General features: G+C 52.4%; 2 protein-coding genes across 2 annotated transcripts in view; both read right to left on the bottom strand.

Annotated features, from left to right (window-relative positions):
• Nucleotides 1–5,530, bottom strand: part of LOC130341002 (sodium/potassium-transporting ATPase subunit beta-2-like) — an 89,575-nt gene extending 84,045 nt beyond the window's left edge. Inside the window, exons 1-3 of the mRNA XM_056554225.1 lie at nt 5,419–5,530; nt 3,272–3,400; nt 196–303 (exon numbers count right to left, since the gene is read on the bottom strand). Coding sequence (XP_056410200.1) covers nt 196–303; nt 3,272–3,400; nt 5,419–5,530 — 349 coding nt within the window. The remainder of the gene's footprint in view (nt 1–195; nt 304–3,271; nt 3,401–5,418) is intronic.
• A 10,863-nt stretch (nt 5,531–16,393) lies between these two features.
• Nucleotides 16,394–18,490, bottom strand: part of LOC130341004 (sodium/potassium-transporting ATPase subunit beta-2-like) — a 29,356-nt gene continuing 27,259 nt past the window's right edge. Inside the window, exon 7 of the mRNA XM_056554227.1 lies at nt 16,394–16,605. Coding sequence (XP_056410202.1) covers nt 16,444–16,605 — 162 coding nt within the window. The 3' untranslated portion in view covers nt 16,394–16,443. The remainder of the gene's footprint in view (nt 16,606–18,490) is intronic.

The following is an 18,490-nucleotide window of genomic DNA, read 5'->3' as shown; positions in this document are numbered from 1 at the left end:
AAATGTTATCATTGTACTTCAGTAACCATAGAAACATCCGATTCAAAGATATCCAATCACAGAAGCAGCAAAAACTGTGAAAACCAAAATTTGTGTCAGTCTCAAAACTTCTGGCCACAAGTATAGAAAAGATGGAGACTGCTGACTATGAAGATGTCCTCCTCCCGGGAGGGGAAGCAATAATAATCCTCTTACCTTGGAGCACGGAGTTCAGGCCGTCCACATACTTCTGCCAGCTGGCGTTCTGTGTGTTCATACTGTACATGATCTCCATGGCGTCCAGCTTTGGGCGAATCATCAGCCCTGGTGAGAAGGGGAGAAGGATCAATGAGAGCTTCCTGTAGTTCTAGGGACCCAGCATGGAGAGTCTGGGGCAAGTGAAAGAGTGGGGCAGCTGTGGACCATCCCATGGGTGGAGGAGCCACCTCACATGTTAGTGAACCCCATCTCCCTTAGGCTGATGATGACCTCTCATGTTAGTGAACCCCATCTCCCTTAGGCTGATGATGACCACTCATGGTTAGTGAACCCCATCTCCCTTAGGCTGATGATGACCTCTCATGTTAGTGAACCCCATCTCCCTTAGGCTGATGACCTCTCATGTTAGTGAACCCCATCTCCCTTAGGCTGATGATGACCTCTCATGTTAGTGAACCCCATCTCCCTTAGGCTGATGATGACCTCTCATGTTAGTGAACCCCCATCTCCCTTAGGCTGATGACCTCTCATGTTAGTGAACCCCATCTCCCTTAGGCTGATGACCTCTCATGTTAGTGAACCCCATCTCCCTTAGGCTGATGACCACTCATGGTTAGTGAACCCCATCTCCCTTAGGCTGATGATGACCTCTCATGTTAGTGAACCCCATCTCCCTTAGGCTGATGACCTCTCATGTTAGTGAACCCCATCTCCCTTAGGCTGATGATGACCTCTCATGTTAGTGAACCCCATCTCCCTTAGGCTGATGATGACCACTCATGGTTAGTGAACCCCATCTCCCTTAGGCTGATGATGACCTCTCATGTTAGTGAACCCCATCTCCCTTAGGCTGATGACCTCTCATGTTAGTGAACCCCATCTCCCTTAGGCTGATGATGACCTCTCATGTTAGTGAACCCCATCTCCCTTAGGCTGATGACCTCTCATGTTAGTGATCCCCATCTCCCTTAGGCTGATGATGACCTCTCATGTTAGTGAACCTCATCTCCCTTAGGCTGATGATGACCTCTCATGTTAGTGAACCTCATCTCCCTTAGGCTGATGATGACCTCTCATGTTAGTGAACCTCATCTCCCTTAGGCTGATGATGACCTCTCATGTTAGTGAACCCCATCTCCCTTAGGCTGATGATGACCTCTCATGTTAGTGAACCCCCATCTCCCTTAGGCTGATGACCTCTCATGTTAGTGAACCCCATCTCCCTTAGGCTGATGACCTCTCATGTTAGTGAACCCCATCTCCCTTAGGCTGATGACCACTCATGGTTAGTGAACCCCATCTCCCTTAGGCTGATGATGACCTCTCATGTTAGTGAACCCCATCTCCCTTAGGCTGATGACCTCTCATGTTAGTGAACCCCATCTCCCTTAGGTTGATGACCTCTCATGTTAGTGAACCTCATCTCCCTTAGGCTGATGACCTCTCATGTTAGTGAACCCCATCTCCCTTAGGCTGATGACCTCTCATGTTAGTGAACCCCATCTCCCTTAGGCTGATGATGACCTCTCATGTTAGTGAACCCCATCTCCCTTAGGCTGATGATGACCTCTCATGTTAGTGAACCCCATCTCCCTTAGGCTGATGATGACCTCTCATGTTAGTGAACCCCATCTCCCTTAGGCTGATGACCTCTCATGTTAGTGAACCCCATCTCCCTTAGGCTGATGACCTCTCATGTTAGTGAACCCCATCTCCCTTAGGCTGATGATGACCTCTCATGTTAGTGAACCCTATCTCCCTTAGGCTGATGACCTCTCATGTTAGTGAACCCCATCTCCCTTAGGCTGATGACCTCTCATGTTAGTGAACCCCATCTCCCTTAGGCTGATGACCTCTCATGGTTAGTGAACCCCATCTCCCTTAGGCTGATGATGACCTCTCATGTTAGTGAACCCCATCTCCCTTAGGCTGATGACCTCTCATGTTAGTGAACCTCATCTCCCTTAGGCTGATGATGACCTCTCATGTTAGTGAACCCCATCTCCCTTAGGCTGATGACCTCTCATGTTAGTGAACCCCATCTCCCTTAGGCTGATGACCTCTCATGTTAGTGAACCCCATCTCCCTTAGGCTGATGATGACCTCTCATGTTAGTGAACCCCATCTCCCTTAGGCTGATGATGACCTCTCATGTTAGTGAACCCCATCTCCCTTAGGCTGACGACCTCTCATGTTAGCGAACCCCATCTCCCTTAGGCTGATGATGACCTCTCATGGTTAGTGAACCTCATCTCCCTTAGGCTGATGATGACCTCTCATGTTAGTGAACCCCATCTCCCTTAGGCTGATGACCACTCATGGTTAGTGAACCTCATCTCCCTTAGGCTGATGATGACCTCTCATGTTAATGAACCTCATCTCCCTTAGGCTGATGATGACCTCTCATGTTAGTGAACCTCATCTCCCTTAGGCTGATGACCTCTCATGTTAGTGAACCCCATCTCCCTTAGGCTGATGATGACCTCTCATGTTAGTGAACCTCATCTCCCTTAGGCTGATGATGACCTCTCATGTTAGTGAACCCCATCTCCCTTAGGCTGATGACCTCTCATGTTAGTGAACCCCATCTCCCTTAGGCTGATGACCTCTCATGTTAGTGAACCCCATCTCCCTTAGGCTGATGACCTCTCATGTTAGTGAACCCCATCTCCCTTAGGCTGATGATGACCTCTCATGTTAGTGTACCCCATCCTCAACATATCCCCAACATATCCCCAACATATCCCCGACATATCCCCAACATATCCCCAACATATCCCCACACCTCTTGTTTGAATAGTTATTGTGTAATATTATGTCTGATACTTGCCTTTGTTTGTACCCCATAATTGTAAGCGCTGCGGAATCTGTAGGCGCTATATAAATAAATAAAAATCTCCCTTAGGCTGATGACCTCTCATGTTAGTGAACCCCATCTCCCTTAGGGTGATGACCTCTCATGGTTAGTGATCCTCATCTTGTACGTTCCACCAGGTTTCACCCCATCTTGTACCCCCCCCCCTGTCCCACCGACCCCTCCCCCGGACTCTGGTGAAGAATATCAGGGATTTACCTGGATTGGCCAGTCTATCCGAGTATTTGGGATTATATTCATCAATTGTCTGTAGCATCACCCACATGCTGAGCGTGAAGACCGCCGTAAGGAAGGCGTAAAACACCATGTAAAACAGCAGGATCAGCGCTGCAGGAGAAAAGGGGTTAAAGTAATGAGCAGTAATGAAAGGAGACCTGCCGGCCATGATCTGCTGCCACTCCGATGTTTCCGCTATGTCAGACATTCCCCATCTGCCTCAACAACTTCTTACCCGAGCATCTCCTTACCCCGGCATCTCCTTAACCTGGCATCTCCTTACCCTGGCCACCCCAGCATCTCCTTACCCTGGCATCTCCATACCCTGGCCACCCCAGCATCTCCTTACCCCGGCATCTCCTTACCCCGGCATCTTCTTACCCCAACATCTCCTTACCCTGGCCACCCCAGCATCTTTTTACCCTGGCATCTCCTTACCCCAGCATCTCCTTACCCTGGCATCTCCTTACCCTGGCATCTCCTTACCCTGGCCACCCCAGCATCTCCTTACCCCGGCATCTCCTTACCCCGACATCTTCTTACCCCAGCATCTCCTTACCCTGGCATCTCCTTACCCTGGCCACCCCAGCATCTCCTTACCCCAGCATCTCCTTACCCCGGCATCTCCTTACCCTGGCATCTCCTTACCCTGGCATCTCCTTACCCTGGCCACCCCAGCATCTCCTTACCCTGGCATCTCCTTACCCCAGTATCTCCTTACCCCGGCCACCCCAGCATCTCCTTACCCCGGCATCTCCTTACCCTGGCCACCCCAGCATCTCCTTACCCTGGCATCTCCTTACCCTGGCCACCCCAGCATCTCCTTACCCCGGCATCTCCTTACCCTGGCATCTCCTTACTCTGGCATCTCCTTACCCTGGCCACCCCAGCATCTCCTTATTCTGGCATCTCCTTACCCTGGCCACCCCACCATCTCCTTACCCCGGCATCTCCTTACCCCGGCATCTTCTTACCCCGGCATCTCCTTACCCTGGCCACCCCAGCATCTCCTTACCCCGGCATCTCCTTACCCCGGCATCTTCTTACCCCGGCATCTCCTTACCCCGGCATCTCCTTACCCCGGCATCTTCTTACCCTGGCCACCCCAGCATCTCCTTATCCTGGCATCTTCTTACCCTGGCCACCCCAGCACCTCCTTACCCCAGCATCTCTTTACACCGGCATCTCCTTACCCCGGCATCTCCTTACCCCAGCATGTTCGTACCCCGGCATCTCCTTACCCTGGCCACCCCAGCATCTCCTTACTTTGGTATCGTTTTTCCCAGCATCTCCTTATCCCTGCATCGTCTTACCCTGGCATCTCCTTACCCCAGCATCTCTTTACCCCTGCCACCCGAGCATCTCCTTACCCCTGCCACCCCAGCATCTCCTTGCCCCAGCATCTCCTTACCCCAGCATCTCCTTACCCTGGCCACCCGGCATCTCCTTACCCCAGCATCTCCTTACCCCGGCATCTCCTTATCCTGGCCACCCGGCATCTCCTTACCCCAGCATCTCCTTACCCCGGCATCTCCTTACCCCTGCCACCCGAGCATCTCCTTACCCTGGCCACCCGGCATCTCCTTACACCAGCATCTCCTTACCCCAGCATCTCCTTACCCTGGCCACCCGGCATCTCCTTACCCCAGCATCTCCTTACCCCGGCATCTCCTTACCCCGGCCACCCGGCATCTCCTTACCCCAGCATCTCCTTACCCCGGCACCTCCTTACCCCGGCCACCCCAGCATCTCCTTACCCTGGCCACCCGGCATCTCCTTACCCCAGCATCTCCTTACCCCGGCATCTCCTTACCCCGGCCACCCCAGCATCTCCTTACCCTGGCCACCCGGTATCTCCTTACCCCAGCATCTCCTTACCCCGACATCTCCTTACCCCGGCATCTCCTTACCCCAGTATCTCCTTACCCCAGCATCTTCTTACACCAGCATCTCCTTACCCCGACATCTCCTTACCCCGGCCATCCCAGGATCTCCTTACCCCGGCATCTCCTTACCCCGGCCATCCCAGGATCTCCTTACCCCAGCATCTCCTTACCCCGGCCACCCCAGCATCTTCTTACCCCAGCATTTCCTTACCCCAGCATCTCCTTACCCCAGCATCTTCTTACCCCAGCTGGTCCCTGTCCGGCCCATAAACTCCCGAGTCCTGGGGTTCCATATACATTCCTTCCATTCATCCATGATTTGCCCACAGGTCTTCTTCTGGATTTCAGCAGCCATGGTCCTGATCCTCTTATCCCAGTGTCCCAGGTCACTAATCTCCAGATCTGGAGCAGCAGGATATTTATTCCATTAGACCACACCCCCTCATGAATATTAAGCAGCTTCCTCCACCCCTGGATTGTAACAATGTAACAAGATCTGTATTCCAGGAAAATCTCAGAAACATCACATAAAAAAGGATTGGATACACCATCTGAGCAAACAGCATGATAGGATTAGATACAGTAGCTAAGCCGAAAGTATCATACATGATAGCTTTAGATACACCAGCTCGACAAACGGTATTATTAATGATAGGTTTATCTTAGTAAGGTGACCATGAGGACCATCAGCCAGAAGGCAGTGATTCTTTTTTTTTTTTTAATCAAGTTTCTTTTTATTGTTTTCCATAGTAAGTTAACATGCTTACAGAAAAGGCATATAAGACTTAACAAACAATACAAGTACAATTGGGCAGAGACAGCTGCCCATCGATCAAGTCATTGGGAGTGAAGATCGCAATTTTTGTCAGCGTTCAAAATAGCACTTCCAATGTATGAACAAGTATAAACTCTGTTTTAGTAACAGGGACCCTATTAACTTAGGAATTGGGGCTAAACAGGGTGGGGGGTGAAGGGCGGGGGAGGGTAGGGTTGAGGGGGAGGGGGGGGGAGGGAAGTAGCAGGAACACCGGTACCTGCCTGACACAGTTTGTGTATATCTCGTGCACCTTCTTTTTCCATTCTGAGATGGACGGAGAGGAGGTTTGTAACCAATATATGGGTATTAGAGATTTTGCAGCTGCAATCAGATGGGTGACTAGGGAATGTTTGTGGGGGGAATAATCTTGAGAAGCCAAACTCAGCAGGACTAATGAGGGTGTGAGGGTAATCTGTTTTTGGAGGATACGGGAGATCTGTATGCCTACTTCTTTCCAAAAGGGGGTAATGATGGGGCAAGTCCACCAGATATGCAGATGAGTACCGATCTGTGACCCACATCTCCAGCAGCGATTTGTTTCTGACATTTGGTGATTGTACAGAAATTCTGGTGTTTTGTACCACCTTGACACAATTTTATAATGCAATTCTTGCAACCTAATACACCTCGAGTACCCATGTGAGCGGGTGAGTATAGAAGCCACTTCCTCATCAGTGAATGTTACACCCAGTTCTTTTGCCCATGATGCTATGTAGTGTGGAGGTGTCTGCACTTTGGCATGTGCCACCCACTTCAAGCACACTGACAGATTACATTTCTTAGAATTGGATGTAGCGATAAGCTCCTCGAACTTAGTGAGGGGGAAGACAGAGACCCTGAGCACCATCATCCTGAGTATAGTGACCCTGAGCACCATCATCCTGAGTACAGGGACCCTGAGCACCATCATCCTGAGTACAGGGACCCTGAGCACCATCATCCTGAGTACAGGGACCTTGAGCACCATCATCCTGAGTACAGTGACCCTGAGCACCATCATCCTGAGTACAGTGACCCTGAGCACCATCATCCTGAGTACAGTGACCCTGAGCACCATCATCCTGAGTACAGTGACCCTGAGCACCATCATCCTGAGTACAGTGACCCTGAGCACCATCATACTGAGTACAGGGACCCTGAGCACCATCATCCTGAGTACAGGGACCCTGAGCACCATCATCCTGAGTACAGTGACCCTGAGAACCATCACCCTGAGTACAGGGACCCTGAGCACCATCATCCTGAGTACAGGGACCCTGAGCACCATCATCCTGAGTACAGTGACCCTGAGCACCATCATCCTGAGTACAGGGACCCTGAGCACCATCATCCTGAGTACAGTGACCCTGAGCACCATCATCCTGAGTACAGTGACCCTGAGAACCATCACCCTGAGTACAGGGACCCTGAGCACCATCATCCTGAGTACAGGGACCCTGAGCACCATCATCCTGAGTACAGTGACCCTGAGCACCATCATCCTGAGTACAGTGACCCTGAGCACCATCATCCTGAGTACAGGGACCCTGAGCACCATCACCCTGGGTACAGTGACCCTGAGCACCATCATCCTGAGTACAGTGACCCTGAGCACCATCACCCTGGGTACAGTGACCCTGAGCACCATCACCCTGAGTACAGTGACCCTGAGCACCATCATCCTGAGTACAGGGACCCTGAGCACCATCATCCTGAGTACAGGGACCCTGAGCACCATCATCCTGAGTACAGGGACCCTGAGCACCATCATCCTGAGTACAGTGACCCTGAGCACCATCATCCTGAGTACAGTGACCCTAAGCACCATCATCCTGAGTACAGGGACCCTGAGCACCATCATCCTGAGTACAGGGACCCTGAGCACCATCATCCTGAGTACAGGGACCCTGAGCACCATCATCCTGAGTACAGTGACCCTGAGCACCATCATCCTGAGTACAGGGACCCTGAGCACCATCATCCTGAGTACACTGACCCTGAGCACCATCATCCTGAGTACACTGACCCTGAGCACCATCATCCTGAGTACAGTGACCCTGAGCACCATCATCCTGAGTACAGTGACCCTGAGCACCATCATCCTGAGTACAGGGACCCTGAGCACCATCATCCTGAGTACAGTGACCCTGAGCACCATCATCCTGAGTACAGTGACCCTGAGCACCATCATCCTGAGTACAGTGACCCTGAGCACCATCATCCTGAGTACAGTGACCCTGAGCACCATCATCCTGAGTACAGTGACCCTGAGCACCATCATCCTGAGTACAGGGACCCTGAGCACCATCATCCTGAGTACAGGGACCCTGAGCACCATCATCCTGAGTACAGGGACCCTGAGCACCATCATCCTGAGTACAGTGACCCTGAGCACCATCATCCTGAGTACACTGACCCTGAGCACCATCATCCTGAGTACACTGACCCTGAGCACCATCATCCTGAGTACAGTGACCCTGAGCACCATCATCCTGAGTACACTGACCCTGAGCACCATCATCCTGAGTACAGTGACCCTGAGCACCATCATCCTGAGTACAGGGACCCTGAGCACCATCATCCTGAGTACAGTGACCCTGAGGACCATCATCCTGAGTACAGGGACCCTGAGCACCATCATCCTGAGTACAGTGACCCTGAGCACCATCATCCTGAGTACAGTGACCCTGAGGACCATCATCCTGAGTACAGGGACCCTGAGCACCATCATCCTGAGTACAGTGACCCTGAGCACCATCATCCTGAGTACAGTGACCCTGAGGACCATCATCCTGAGTACACTGACCCTGAGCACCATCATCCTGAGTACAGGGACCCTGAGCACCATCATCCTGGGTACAGTGATTCTGAGTAGAGATGACCGAACTTACAGTAAATTCGATTTGTCACGAACTTCTCGGCTCGGTGGTTGCTGACTTTTCCTACATAAATTAGTTCAGCTTTCCGGTGCTCCGGTGGGCTGGAAAAGGTGGATACAGTCCTAGGAAAGAGTCTCCTAGGACTGTATCCACCTTTTCCAGCCCACGGGAGCACCTGAAAGCTGAACTAATTTATGCAGGAAAAGTCATCAACTGCCGAGCCGAGAAGTTCGTGACGAATCGAATTTACTGTAAGTTCGCTCATCTCTAATTCTGAGCACTATTTCCCTGAGTACAGTGATTTTGAGTACTATCTGACCAAGTACAGTGATTCTGAGCACAATCTGCTGTGTACAGTGATTCTTAACAGGGTCACTGTACTCAGGATGATGGTGCTCAGGGTCGCTGTACTCAGGATGATGGTGCTCAGGGTCACTGTACTCAGTATGATGGTGCTCAGGGTCACTGTACTCAGGGTGATGGTGCTCAGAATACTTGTACTCAGGATGATGGTGCTCAGGGTCACTGTACTCAGGATGATGGTGCTCAGGGTCCCTGTACTCAGGATGATGGTGCTCAGGGTCACTGTACTCAGGATGATGGTGCTCAGGGTCCCTGTACTCAGGATGATGGTGCTCAGGGTCCCTGTACTCAGGATGATGGTGCTCAGGGTCACTGTACTCAGGATGATGGTGCTCAGGGTCCCTGTACTCAGGATGATGGTGCTCAGGGTCCCTGTACTCAGGATGATGGTGCTCAGGGTCCCTGTACTCAGGATGATGGTGCTCAGGGTCACTGTACTCAGGATGATGGTGCTCAGGGTCACTGTACTCAGGATGATGGTGCTCAGGGTCACTGTACTCAGGATGATGGTGCTCAGGGTCACTGTACTCAGGATGATGGTGCTCAGGGTCCCTGTACTCAGGATGATGGTGCTCAGGGTCCCTGTACTCAGGATGATGGTGCTCAGGGTCCCTGTACTCAGGATGATGGCGCTCAGGGTCACTGTACTCAGGATGATGGTGCTCAGGGTCACTGTACTCAGGATGATGGTCCTCAGGGTCACTGTACTCAGGATGATGGTGCTCAGGGTCACTGTACTCAGGATGATGGTGCTCAGGGTCACTGTACTCAGTATGATGGTGCTCAGGGTCACTGTACTCAGGATGATGGTGCTCAGGGTCCCTGTACTCAGTATGATGGTGCTCAGGGTCACTGTACTCAGGATGATGGTGCTCAGGGTCCCTGTACTCAGTATGATGGTGCTCAGGGTCACTGTACTCAGGATGATGGTGCTCAGGGTCCCTGTACTCAGGATGATGGTGCTCAGGGTCACTGTGCTCAGGGTCACTGTACTCAGGATGATGGTGCTCAGGGTCACTGTACTCAGGATGATGGTGCTCAGGGTCACTGTACTCAGGATGATGGTGCTCAGGGTCACTGTACTCAGGATGATGGTGCTCAGGGTCCCTGTACTCAGGATGATGGTGCTCAGGGTCACTGTACACAGGATGATGGTGCTCAGGGTCACTGTACTCAGGATGATGGTGCTCAGGGTCACTGTACTCAGGATGATGGTGCTCAGGGTCACTGTACTCAGGATGATGGTGCTCAGGGTCCCTGTACTCAGGATGATGGTGCTCAGGGTCCCTGTACTCAGGATGATGGTGCTCAGGGTCACTGTACTCAGGATGATGGTGCTCAGGGTCACTGTACTAAGGATGATGGTGCTCAGGGTCCCTGTACACAGGATGATGGTGCTCAGGGTCACTGTACTCAGGATGATGGTGCTCAGGGTCCCTGTACTCAGGATGATGGTGCTCAGGGTCACTGTACTCAGGATGATGGTGCTCAGGGTCCCTGTACTCAGGATGATGGTGCTCAGGGTCACTGTACTCAGGATGATGGTGCTCAGGGTCCCTGTACTCAGGATGATGGTGCTCAGGGTCCCTGTACTCAGGATGATGGTGCTCAGGGTCCCTGTACTCAGGATGATGGTGCTCAGGGTCACTGTACTCAGGATGATGGTGCTCAGGGTCCCTGTACTCAGGATGATGGTGCTCAGGGTCCCTGTACTCAGGATGATGGTGCTCAGGGTCACTGTACTCAGGATGATGGTGCTCAGGGTCCCTGTACTCAGGATGATGGTGCTCAGGGTCCCTGTACTCAGGATGATGGTGCTCAGGGTCACTGTACTCAGGATGATGGTGCTCAGGGTCACTGTACTCAGGATGATGGTGCTCAGGGTCCCTGTACTCAGGATGATGGTGCTCAGGGTCCCTGTACTCAGGATGATGGTGCTCAGGGTCACTGTACTCAGGATGATGGTGCTAAGAGTCACTGTACTCAGGATGATGGTGCTCAGGGTCACTGTACTCAGGATGATGGTGCTCAGGGTCACTGTACTCAGGATGATGGTGCTCAGGGTCACTGTACTCAGGATGATGGTGCTCAGGGTCACTGTACTCAGGATGATGGTGCTCAGGGTCCCTGTACTCAGGATGATGGTGCTCAGGGTCACTGTACTCAGGATGATGGTGCTCAGGGTCACTGTACTCAGGATGATGGTGCTCAGGGTCACTGTACTCAGGATGATGGTGCTCAGGGTCACTGTACTCAGGATGATGGTGCTCAGGGTCACTGTACTCAGGATGATGGTGCTCAGGGTCACTGTACTCAGGATGATGGTGCTCAGGGTCACTGTACTCAGTATGATGGTGCTCAGGGTCACTGTACTCAGGATGATGGTGCTCAGGGTCACTGTACTCAGGATGATGGTGCTCAGGGTCACTGTACTCAGGATGATGGTGCTCAGGGTCAGTGTACTCAGGATGATGGTGCTCAGGGTCAGTGTACTCAGGATGATGGTGCTCAGGGTCCCTGTACTCAGGATGATGGTGCTCAGGGTCACTGTACTCAGGATGATGGTGCTCAGGGTCCCTGTACTCAGGATGATGGTGCTCAGGGTCCCTGTACTCAGGATGATGGTGCTCAGGGTCAGTGTACTCAGGATGATGGTGCTCAGGGTCACTGTACTCAGGATGATGGTGCTCAGCATCACGCCAGTTTTTTTCCAGTCAGCGTAACCCAGAGAATAATTCAGTCTATGGGAGAGTCTGCACTTCCTTTATAGTGAGGGAGAAGGACGCTGCTAAACTGTTAGCGATTCCTCAGACGCCCTGATGCTACTTACTCAGGGGTAGATCTGGTATCTTGTAGGTCTGGGGGCTCAGGGGTAGATCTGGTGTCTTGTAGATCTGGGGGCTCAGGGGTAGATCTGGTCTCTTGTAGATCTGAGGGCTCAGGGGTAGATCTGGTGTCTTGTAGGTCTGGGGGCTCAGGGGTAGATCTTGTGTCTTGTAGGTCTGGGGGCTCAGGGGTAGATCTGGTATCTTGTAGGTCTGGGGGCTCAGGGGTCGTTCTAATGTTTTGTAGATCTGGGGGCTCAGGGGTAGATCTGGTGTCTTGTAGGTCTGGGGGCTCAGGGGTAGATCTTGTGTCTTGTAGGGTCTGGGGGCTCAGGGGTAGATCTGGTATCTTGTAGGTCTGGGGGCTCAGGGGTAGATCTGGTATCTTGTAGGTCTGGGGGTTTAGCGGTAGATCTGGTGTCTTTTAGATCTGGGGGCTCAGGGGTAGATCTGGTGTCTTGTAGATCTGGGGGCTCATGGGTAGATCTGGTGTCTTGTAGATCTGGGGGCTCAGGGGTAGATCTGGTGTCTAGTAGATCTTGGGGCGCAGGGATAGATCTGGTGTCTTGTAGGTCTGGGGGCTCAGGGGTAGATCTGGTGTCTTGTAGGTCTGGGGGCTCAGGGATAGATCTGGTGTCTTGTAGGTCTGGGGGCTCAGGGGTCGTTCTAATGTTTTGTAGGTCTGGGGGCTCAGGGGTAGATCTGGTGTCTTGTAGATCTGGGGGCTCAGGGGTAGATCTGGTGTCTTGTAGGTCTGGGGGCTCAGGGGTAGATCTGGTGTCTTGTAGGTCTGGGGGCTCAGGGGTAGATCTGGTGTCTTGTAGGTCTGGGGGCTCAGGGGTAGTTCTGGTGTCTTGTAGGTCTGGGGGCTCAGGGGTAGATCTGGTGTCTTGTAGGTCTGGGGGCTCAGGGGTAGATCTGGTGTCTTGTAGATCTGGGGGCTCAGGGGTAGATCTGGTGTCTTGTAGGTCTGTGGGCTCAGGGGTAGATCTGGTGTCTTGTAGGTCTGGGGGCTCAGGGGTAGATCTGGTGTCTTGTAGGTCTGGGGGCTCAGGGGTAGTTCTGGTGTCTTGTAGGTTTGGGGGCTCAGGGGTAGATCTGGTGTCTTGTAGGTCTGGGGGCTCAGGGGTAGATCTGGTGTCTTGTAGGTCTGGGGGCTCAGGGGTAGATCTGGTGTCTTGTAGGTCTGGGGGCTCAGGGGTAGATCTGGTGTCTTGTAGGTCTGGGGGCTCAGGGGTAGATCTGGTGTCTTGTAGATCTGGGGGCTCAGGGGTAGATCTGGTGTCTTGTAGGTCTGGGGGCTCAGGGGTAGATCTGGTGTCTTGTAGGTCTGGGGGCTCAGGGGTAGATCTGGTGTCTTGTAGGTCTGGGGGCTCAGGGGTAGTTCTGGTGTCTTGTAGGTCTGGGGGCTCAGGGGTAGATCTGGTGTCTTGTAGGTCTGGGGGCTCAGGGGTAGATCTGGTGTCTTGTAGGTCTGGGGGCTCAGGGGTAGATCTGGTGTCTTGTAGATCTGGGGGCTCAGGGGTAGTTCTGGTGTCTTGTAGGTCTGGGGGCTCAGGGGTAGTTCTGGTGTCTTGTAGATCTGGGGGCTCAGGGGTAGATCTGGTGTCTTGTAGGTCTGGGGGCTCAGGGGTAGATCTGGTGTCTTGTAGGTCTGGGGGCTCAGGGGTAGATCTGGTGTCTTGTAGGTCTGGGGGCTCAGGGGTAGATCTGGTGTCTTGTAGGTCTGGGGGCTCAGGGGTAGTTCTGGTGTCTTGTAGGTCTGGGGGCTCAGGGGTAGATCTGGTGTCTTGTAGGTCTGGGGGCTCAGGGGTAGATCTGGTGTCTTGTAGATCTGGGGGCTCAGGGGTAGTTCTGGTGTCTTGTAGGTCTGGGGGCTCAGGGGTAGATCTGGTGTCTTGTAGGTCTGGGGGCTCAGGGGTAGATCTGGTGTCTTGTAGGTCTGGGGGCTCAGGGGTAGTTCTGGTGTCTTGTAGGTCTGGGGGCTCAGGGGTAGATCTGGTGTCTTGTAGGTCTGGGGGCTCAGGGGTAGATCTGGTGTCTTGTAGGTCTGGGGGCTCAGGGGTAGTTCTGGTGTCTTGTAGATCTGGGGGCTCAGGGGTAGTTCTGGTGTCTTGTAGGTCTGGGGGCTCAGGGGTAGTTCTGGTGTCTTGTAGATCTGGGGGCTCAGGGGTAGTTCTGGTGTCTTGTAGGTCTGGGGGCTCAGGGGTAGTTCTGGTGTCTTGTAGATCTGGGGGCTCAGGGGTAGATCTGGTGTCTTGTAGGTCTGGGGGCTCAGGGGTAGATCTGGTGTCTTGTAGGTCTGGGGGCTCAGGGGTAGATCTGGTGTCTTGTAGGTCTGGGGGCTCAGGGGTAGTTCTGGTGTCTTGTAGGTCTGGGGGCTCAGGGGTAGATCTGGTGTCTTGTAGATCTGGGGGCTCAGGGGTAGTTCTGGTGTCTTGTAGGTCTGGGGGCTCAGGGGTAGTTCTGGTGTCTTGTAGATCTGGGGGCTCAGGGGTAGATCTGGTGTCTTGTAGATCTGGGGGCTCAGGGGTAGATCTGGTGTCTTGTAGGTCTGGGGGCTCAGGGGTAGTTCTGGTGTCTTGTAGTATGGGGGCCCCATATATTGCATATGGATTGTAGAAATGAGACAGCTGATATATAATAAAAATGCTTTTTAATGATTCATATATGAAGCTCACAAGTCCAATGGTCTTACATTAAATACAATATATATATATACACACACACTTATATACAGGGCTGTGGCGGGGGCTGGGTCCTTATACACAGATGGAGGCCTCTTGTGGATACAAAATGTTTAGGCAAAATTTGGATAGAAAATAATCCTATAATTAAACTGCAGCAGACGCCCTGTAAAAGCGGCAGCTGTATCCCGAAGCCTAAATATCTGTGGCGGTCTATGAAGGATGATGATGTCATATGGGAGGGCAGTGATGTCACAGAGGGTGGTGATGTCATATGGGGCAGTGATGTCAGAGGGCAGTGATGTCATACAGGGGCGGTGATGTCATACAGGGGCAGTGATGTCAGAGGGCAGTGATGTCATACAGGGGCAGTGATGTCAGAGGGCAGTGATGTCATACAGGGGCGGTGATGTCATACAGGGGCGGTGATGTCATACAGGGGCGGTGATGTCATACAGGGGCGGTGATGTCATACAGGGGCGGTGATGTCATACAGAGGGCGGTGATGTCACAGAGGGCGGTGATGTCACAGAGGGGCGGTGATGTCACAGAGGGGCGGTGATGTCACAGAGGGGCGGTGATGTCACAGAGGGGCGGTGATGTCACAGAGGGGCGGTGATGTCACAGAGGGGCGGTGATGTCACAGAGGGGCGGTGATGTCACAGAGGGGCGGTGATGTCACAGAGGGGCGGTGATGTCACAGAGGGGCGGTGATGTCATACAGGGGCGGTGATGTCATACAGGGGCGGTGATGTCATACAGGGGCGGTGATGTCATAAAGGGGCGGTGATGTCATACAGGGGCGGTGATGTCACAGAGGGGCGGTGATGTCACAGAGGGGCGGTGATGTCACAGAGGGGCGGTGATGTCACAGAGGGGCGGTGATGTCACAGAGGGGCGGTGATGTCACAGAGGGGCGGTAATGTCACAGAGGGGCGGTAATGTCACAGAGGGGCGGTAATGTCACAGAGGGGCGGTGATGTCACAGAGGGGCGGTGATGTCACAGAGGGGCGGTGATGTCATATGGGGCAGTGATGTCACAGAGGGTGGTGATGTCATACAGGGGCAGTGATGTCATACGGGGCAGTGATGTCATATGGGGCAGTGATGTCACAGAGGGTGGTGATGTCACAGAGGGTGGTGATGTCACAGAGGGCGGTGATGTCATACAGGGGCGGTGATGTCACACAGGGGCGGTGATGTCACAGAGGGCGGTGATGTCACAGAGGGCGGTGATGTCACAGAGGGTGGTGATGTCACATGGGGCAGTGATGTCACAGAGGGCGGTGATGTCACAAAGGGCGGTGATGTCACAAAGGGCGGTGATGTCACAAAGGGCGGTGATGTCACAGAGGGCGGTGATGTCACAGAGGGGCGGTGATGTCACAGAGGGGCGGTGATGTCACAGAGGGGCGGTGATGTCACAGAGGGCGGTGATGTCACAGAGGGCGGTGATGTCACAGAGGGCGGTGATGTCACAGAGGGCGGTGATGTCATATGGGGCAGTGATGTCACAGAGGGCAGTGATGTCACAGAGGGCGGTGATGTCATACAGAGGGCGGTGATGTCATACAGAGGGCGGTGATGTCATACAGGGGCAGTGATGTCACAGAGGGCAGTGATGTCACAGAGGGCGGTGATGTCATACAAGGGCGGTGATGTCATATGGGGCAGTGATGTCACAGAGGGCGGTGATGTCATACAGGGGCAGACATGTTTAAGAGTTGATCCTCAGTGTGAACATAACTCGTCCTTGGAACTTGTCCTGACTGTCACTGTTGATAATATTGGCGGCTTGGATACGACATTCCACGTTGTGAACCACGTCACGAGTCGCATTGATGAACTTTACAGCCACAAATGGCTGTGTGTAATTTTTCTGTGGGGAAAAGAGAAGATTCTTTAGTAGAGAAATTTACGACCGGTGCATAAGAAATAAGGAAGAATAAATGTCATCTCTAGACCACTGACATAGATTACATATATAATATACATCAAAATGAGTAATGAGCGGCATAGGCCATATTCGAATTCGCAATATTTTGTGACTACAGTGACCCCCCAACTTATAATGGCCCCGACATATGATCATTTCAACATATGATGGCCTCTCAGAGCCCATGGTATGTTGAAGGCAGTATGGACATATGATGCTGCTGTGTGTCGGGTCCATCGTACAAACAGCTATGTGACAGCGCTGACAACTTCACCACCTGACAGATAGTTGTATAATGTCCCCGTGTGCCCCGTTCTGCCTCCTGTCACTCACATGCTGTCCTGCTAACTCATACAGGCTTCCACTGTGAGCTCCGTGTAAGCCCCGCCCCCCCAGTGCAGCCATAGCCAATAGCCTGGAGCATCTTGCTGCAGGCATCCAATGAGCTGCTGGCTGCCCTCCCCTTCCTTTCCTATAGAGCTGTAGTCGGCAGGATGGTAATGGAGGACATTCTGTCCCCCCTGAAGGTATATAAAGAACTGTACAGTACTGTATACAATGTCACACATCACATACAATACATATACACACTATACACCCAATACATCAATGTTTCCCTATCAGTGTGCCTCCAGCTGTAACTATAACTCCCAGCATGCCCAGACAGTCAATGGATGTACATGCATGCTGGGAGTTGTAGTTGTGCAACAGCTGGAGGCACCCTGGTTTGTTAAAGGGGTAGTCCAGTGGTGAAAAACTTATCCCCTATCCTAAGGATTGGGGATAAGTTTGAGATCGCGGGGGGTCCGACCGCTGGGGCCCCCTGCGATCTCTCTGTACGGGGCGCCGGCTCTCCGCCCAGATAGCGGGTGTTGACCCCCGCACGAAGCGGCGGCCGACACGCCCCCTCAATACATCTCTATGGCAGAGCCGGAGATTGCCGAAGGCAGCGCTTCGGCTCTGCCATAGAGTTGTATTGAGGGGGCGTGTCGGCCGCCGCTTCGTGCGGAGGTCAACACGACCCCTTCCCACGGGCTGTCGGGGCTCTGTACAGGAGATCGCAGGGGGCCCCAGCGGTCGGACCCCCGCGATCTGCAACTTATCCCCTATCCTTAGGATAGGGGATAAGTTGCTCACCACTGAGTCACCACTGGACTACTCCTTTAAACACTCCCCATACACTCCACATACAATGGTCATCCCAGAACCAATTAGCAGTTTCCCATAGAGATACGTATTCAACATACAATGGTTCCGAGGCTCCAGAACCAATTACCATTTTTACATAGACATATGTACTTGACATATGATGGTTTCAACATATGATGGTTCTCCTGGAACCAATTAATATCATATGTTGAGGGACCACTGGTATATGGACCAATATTCATCATATATTCGCAAAATTCGCATATTCGTTATTTTTGCATATGCGAAAATATATGTGCATATTCGCGAATATTGAGCCCTCCCTTCTTTAATGGTATAGGGAGCTGTGACTGGTGCATTAATTCTGTGATTTTATGCCCATTGTGGTCTATGGGGATCGCACGGCATGTAAAACAGCAAGATAAGCAGGACTGTCTTGGCTGCACAGTGGATGGGAGACCACCACGGGTTCGAGTCCTGGGGTGGGAAAGAGTGTTACAGTGTTGTGGTTTAACTTTACTGGAAAAGATGCTGAGTTACCCAAAGCAACCAATCAGATCGCTTCTTTCATTTTTCACAAGGCCTCTGCAAAATTTTTGAAGCGATCTGATTGTTTGCTATGGGTAACTCAGAAACTTTTCCAGGAAAGTAAACAATCGAATATTCGCGAATATGTGCA

This window comes from Hyla sarda, unplaced genomic scaffold, assembly GCF_029499605.1.
Source record: "Hyla sarda isolate aHylSar1 unplaced genomic scaffold, aHylSar1.hap1 scaffold_608, whole genome shotgun sequence".
Lineage (NCBI taxonomy): Eukaryota > Metazoa > Chordata > Amphibia > Anura > Hylidae > Hyla > Hyla sarda.
Note: the sequence above shows the minus strand (reverse complement) of the source record. Positions and strands in the feature narration are given on the sequence as shown.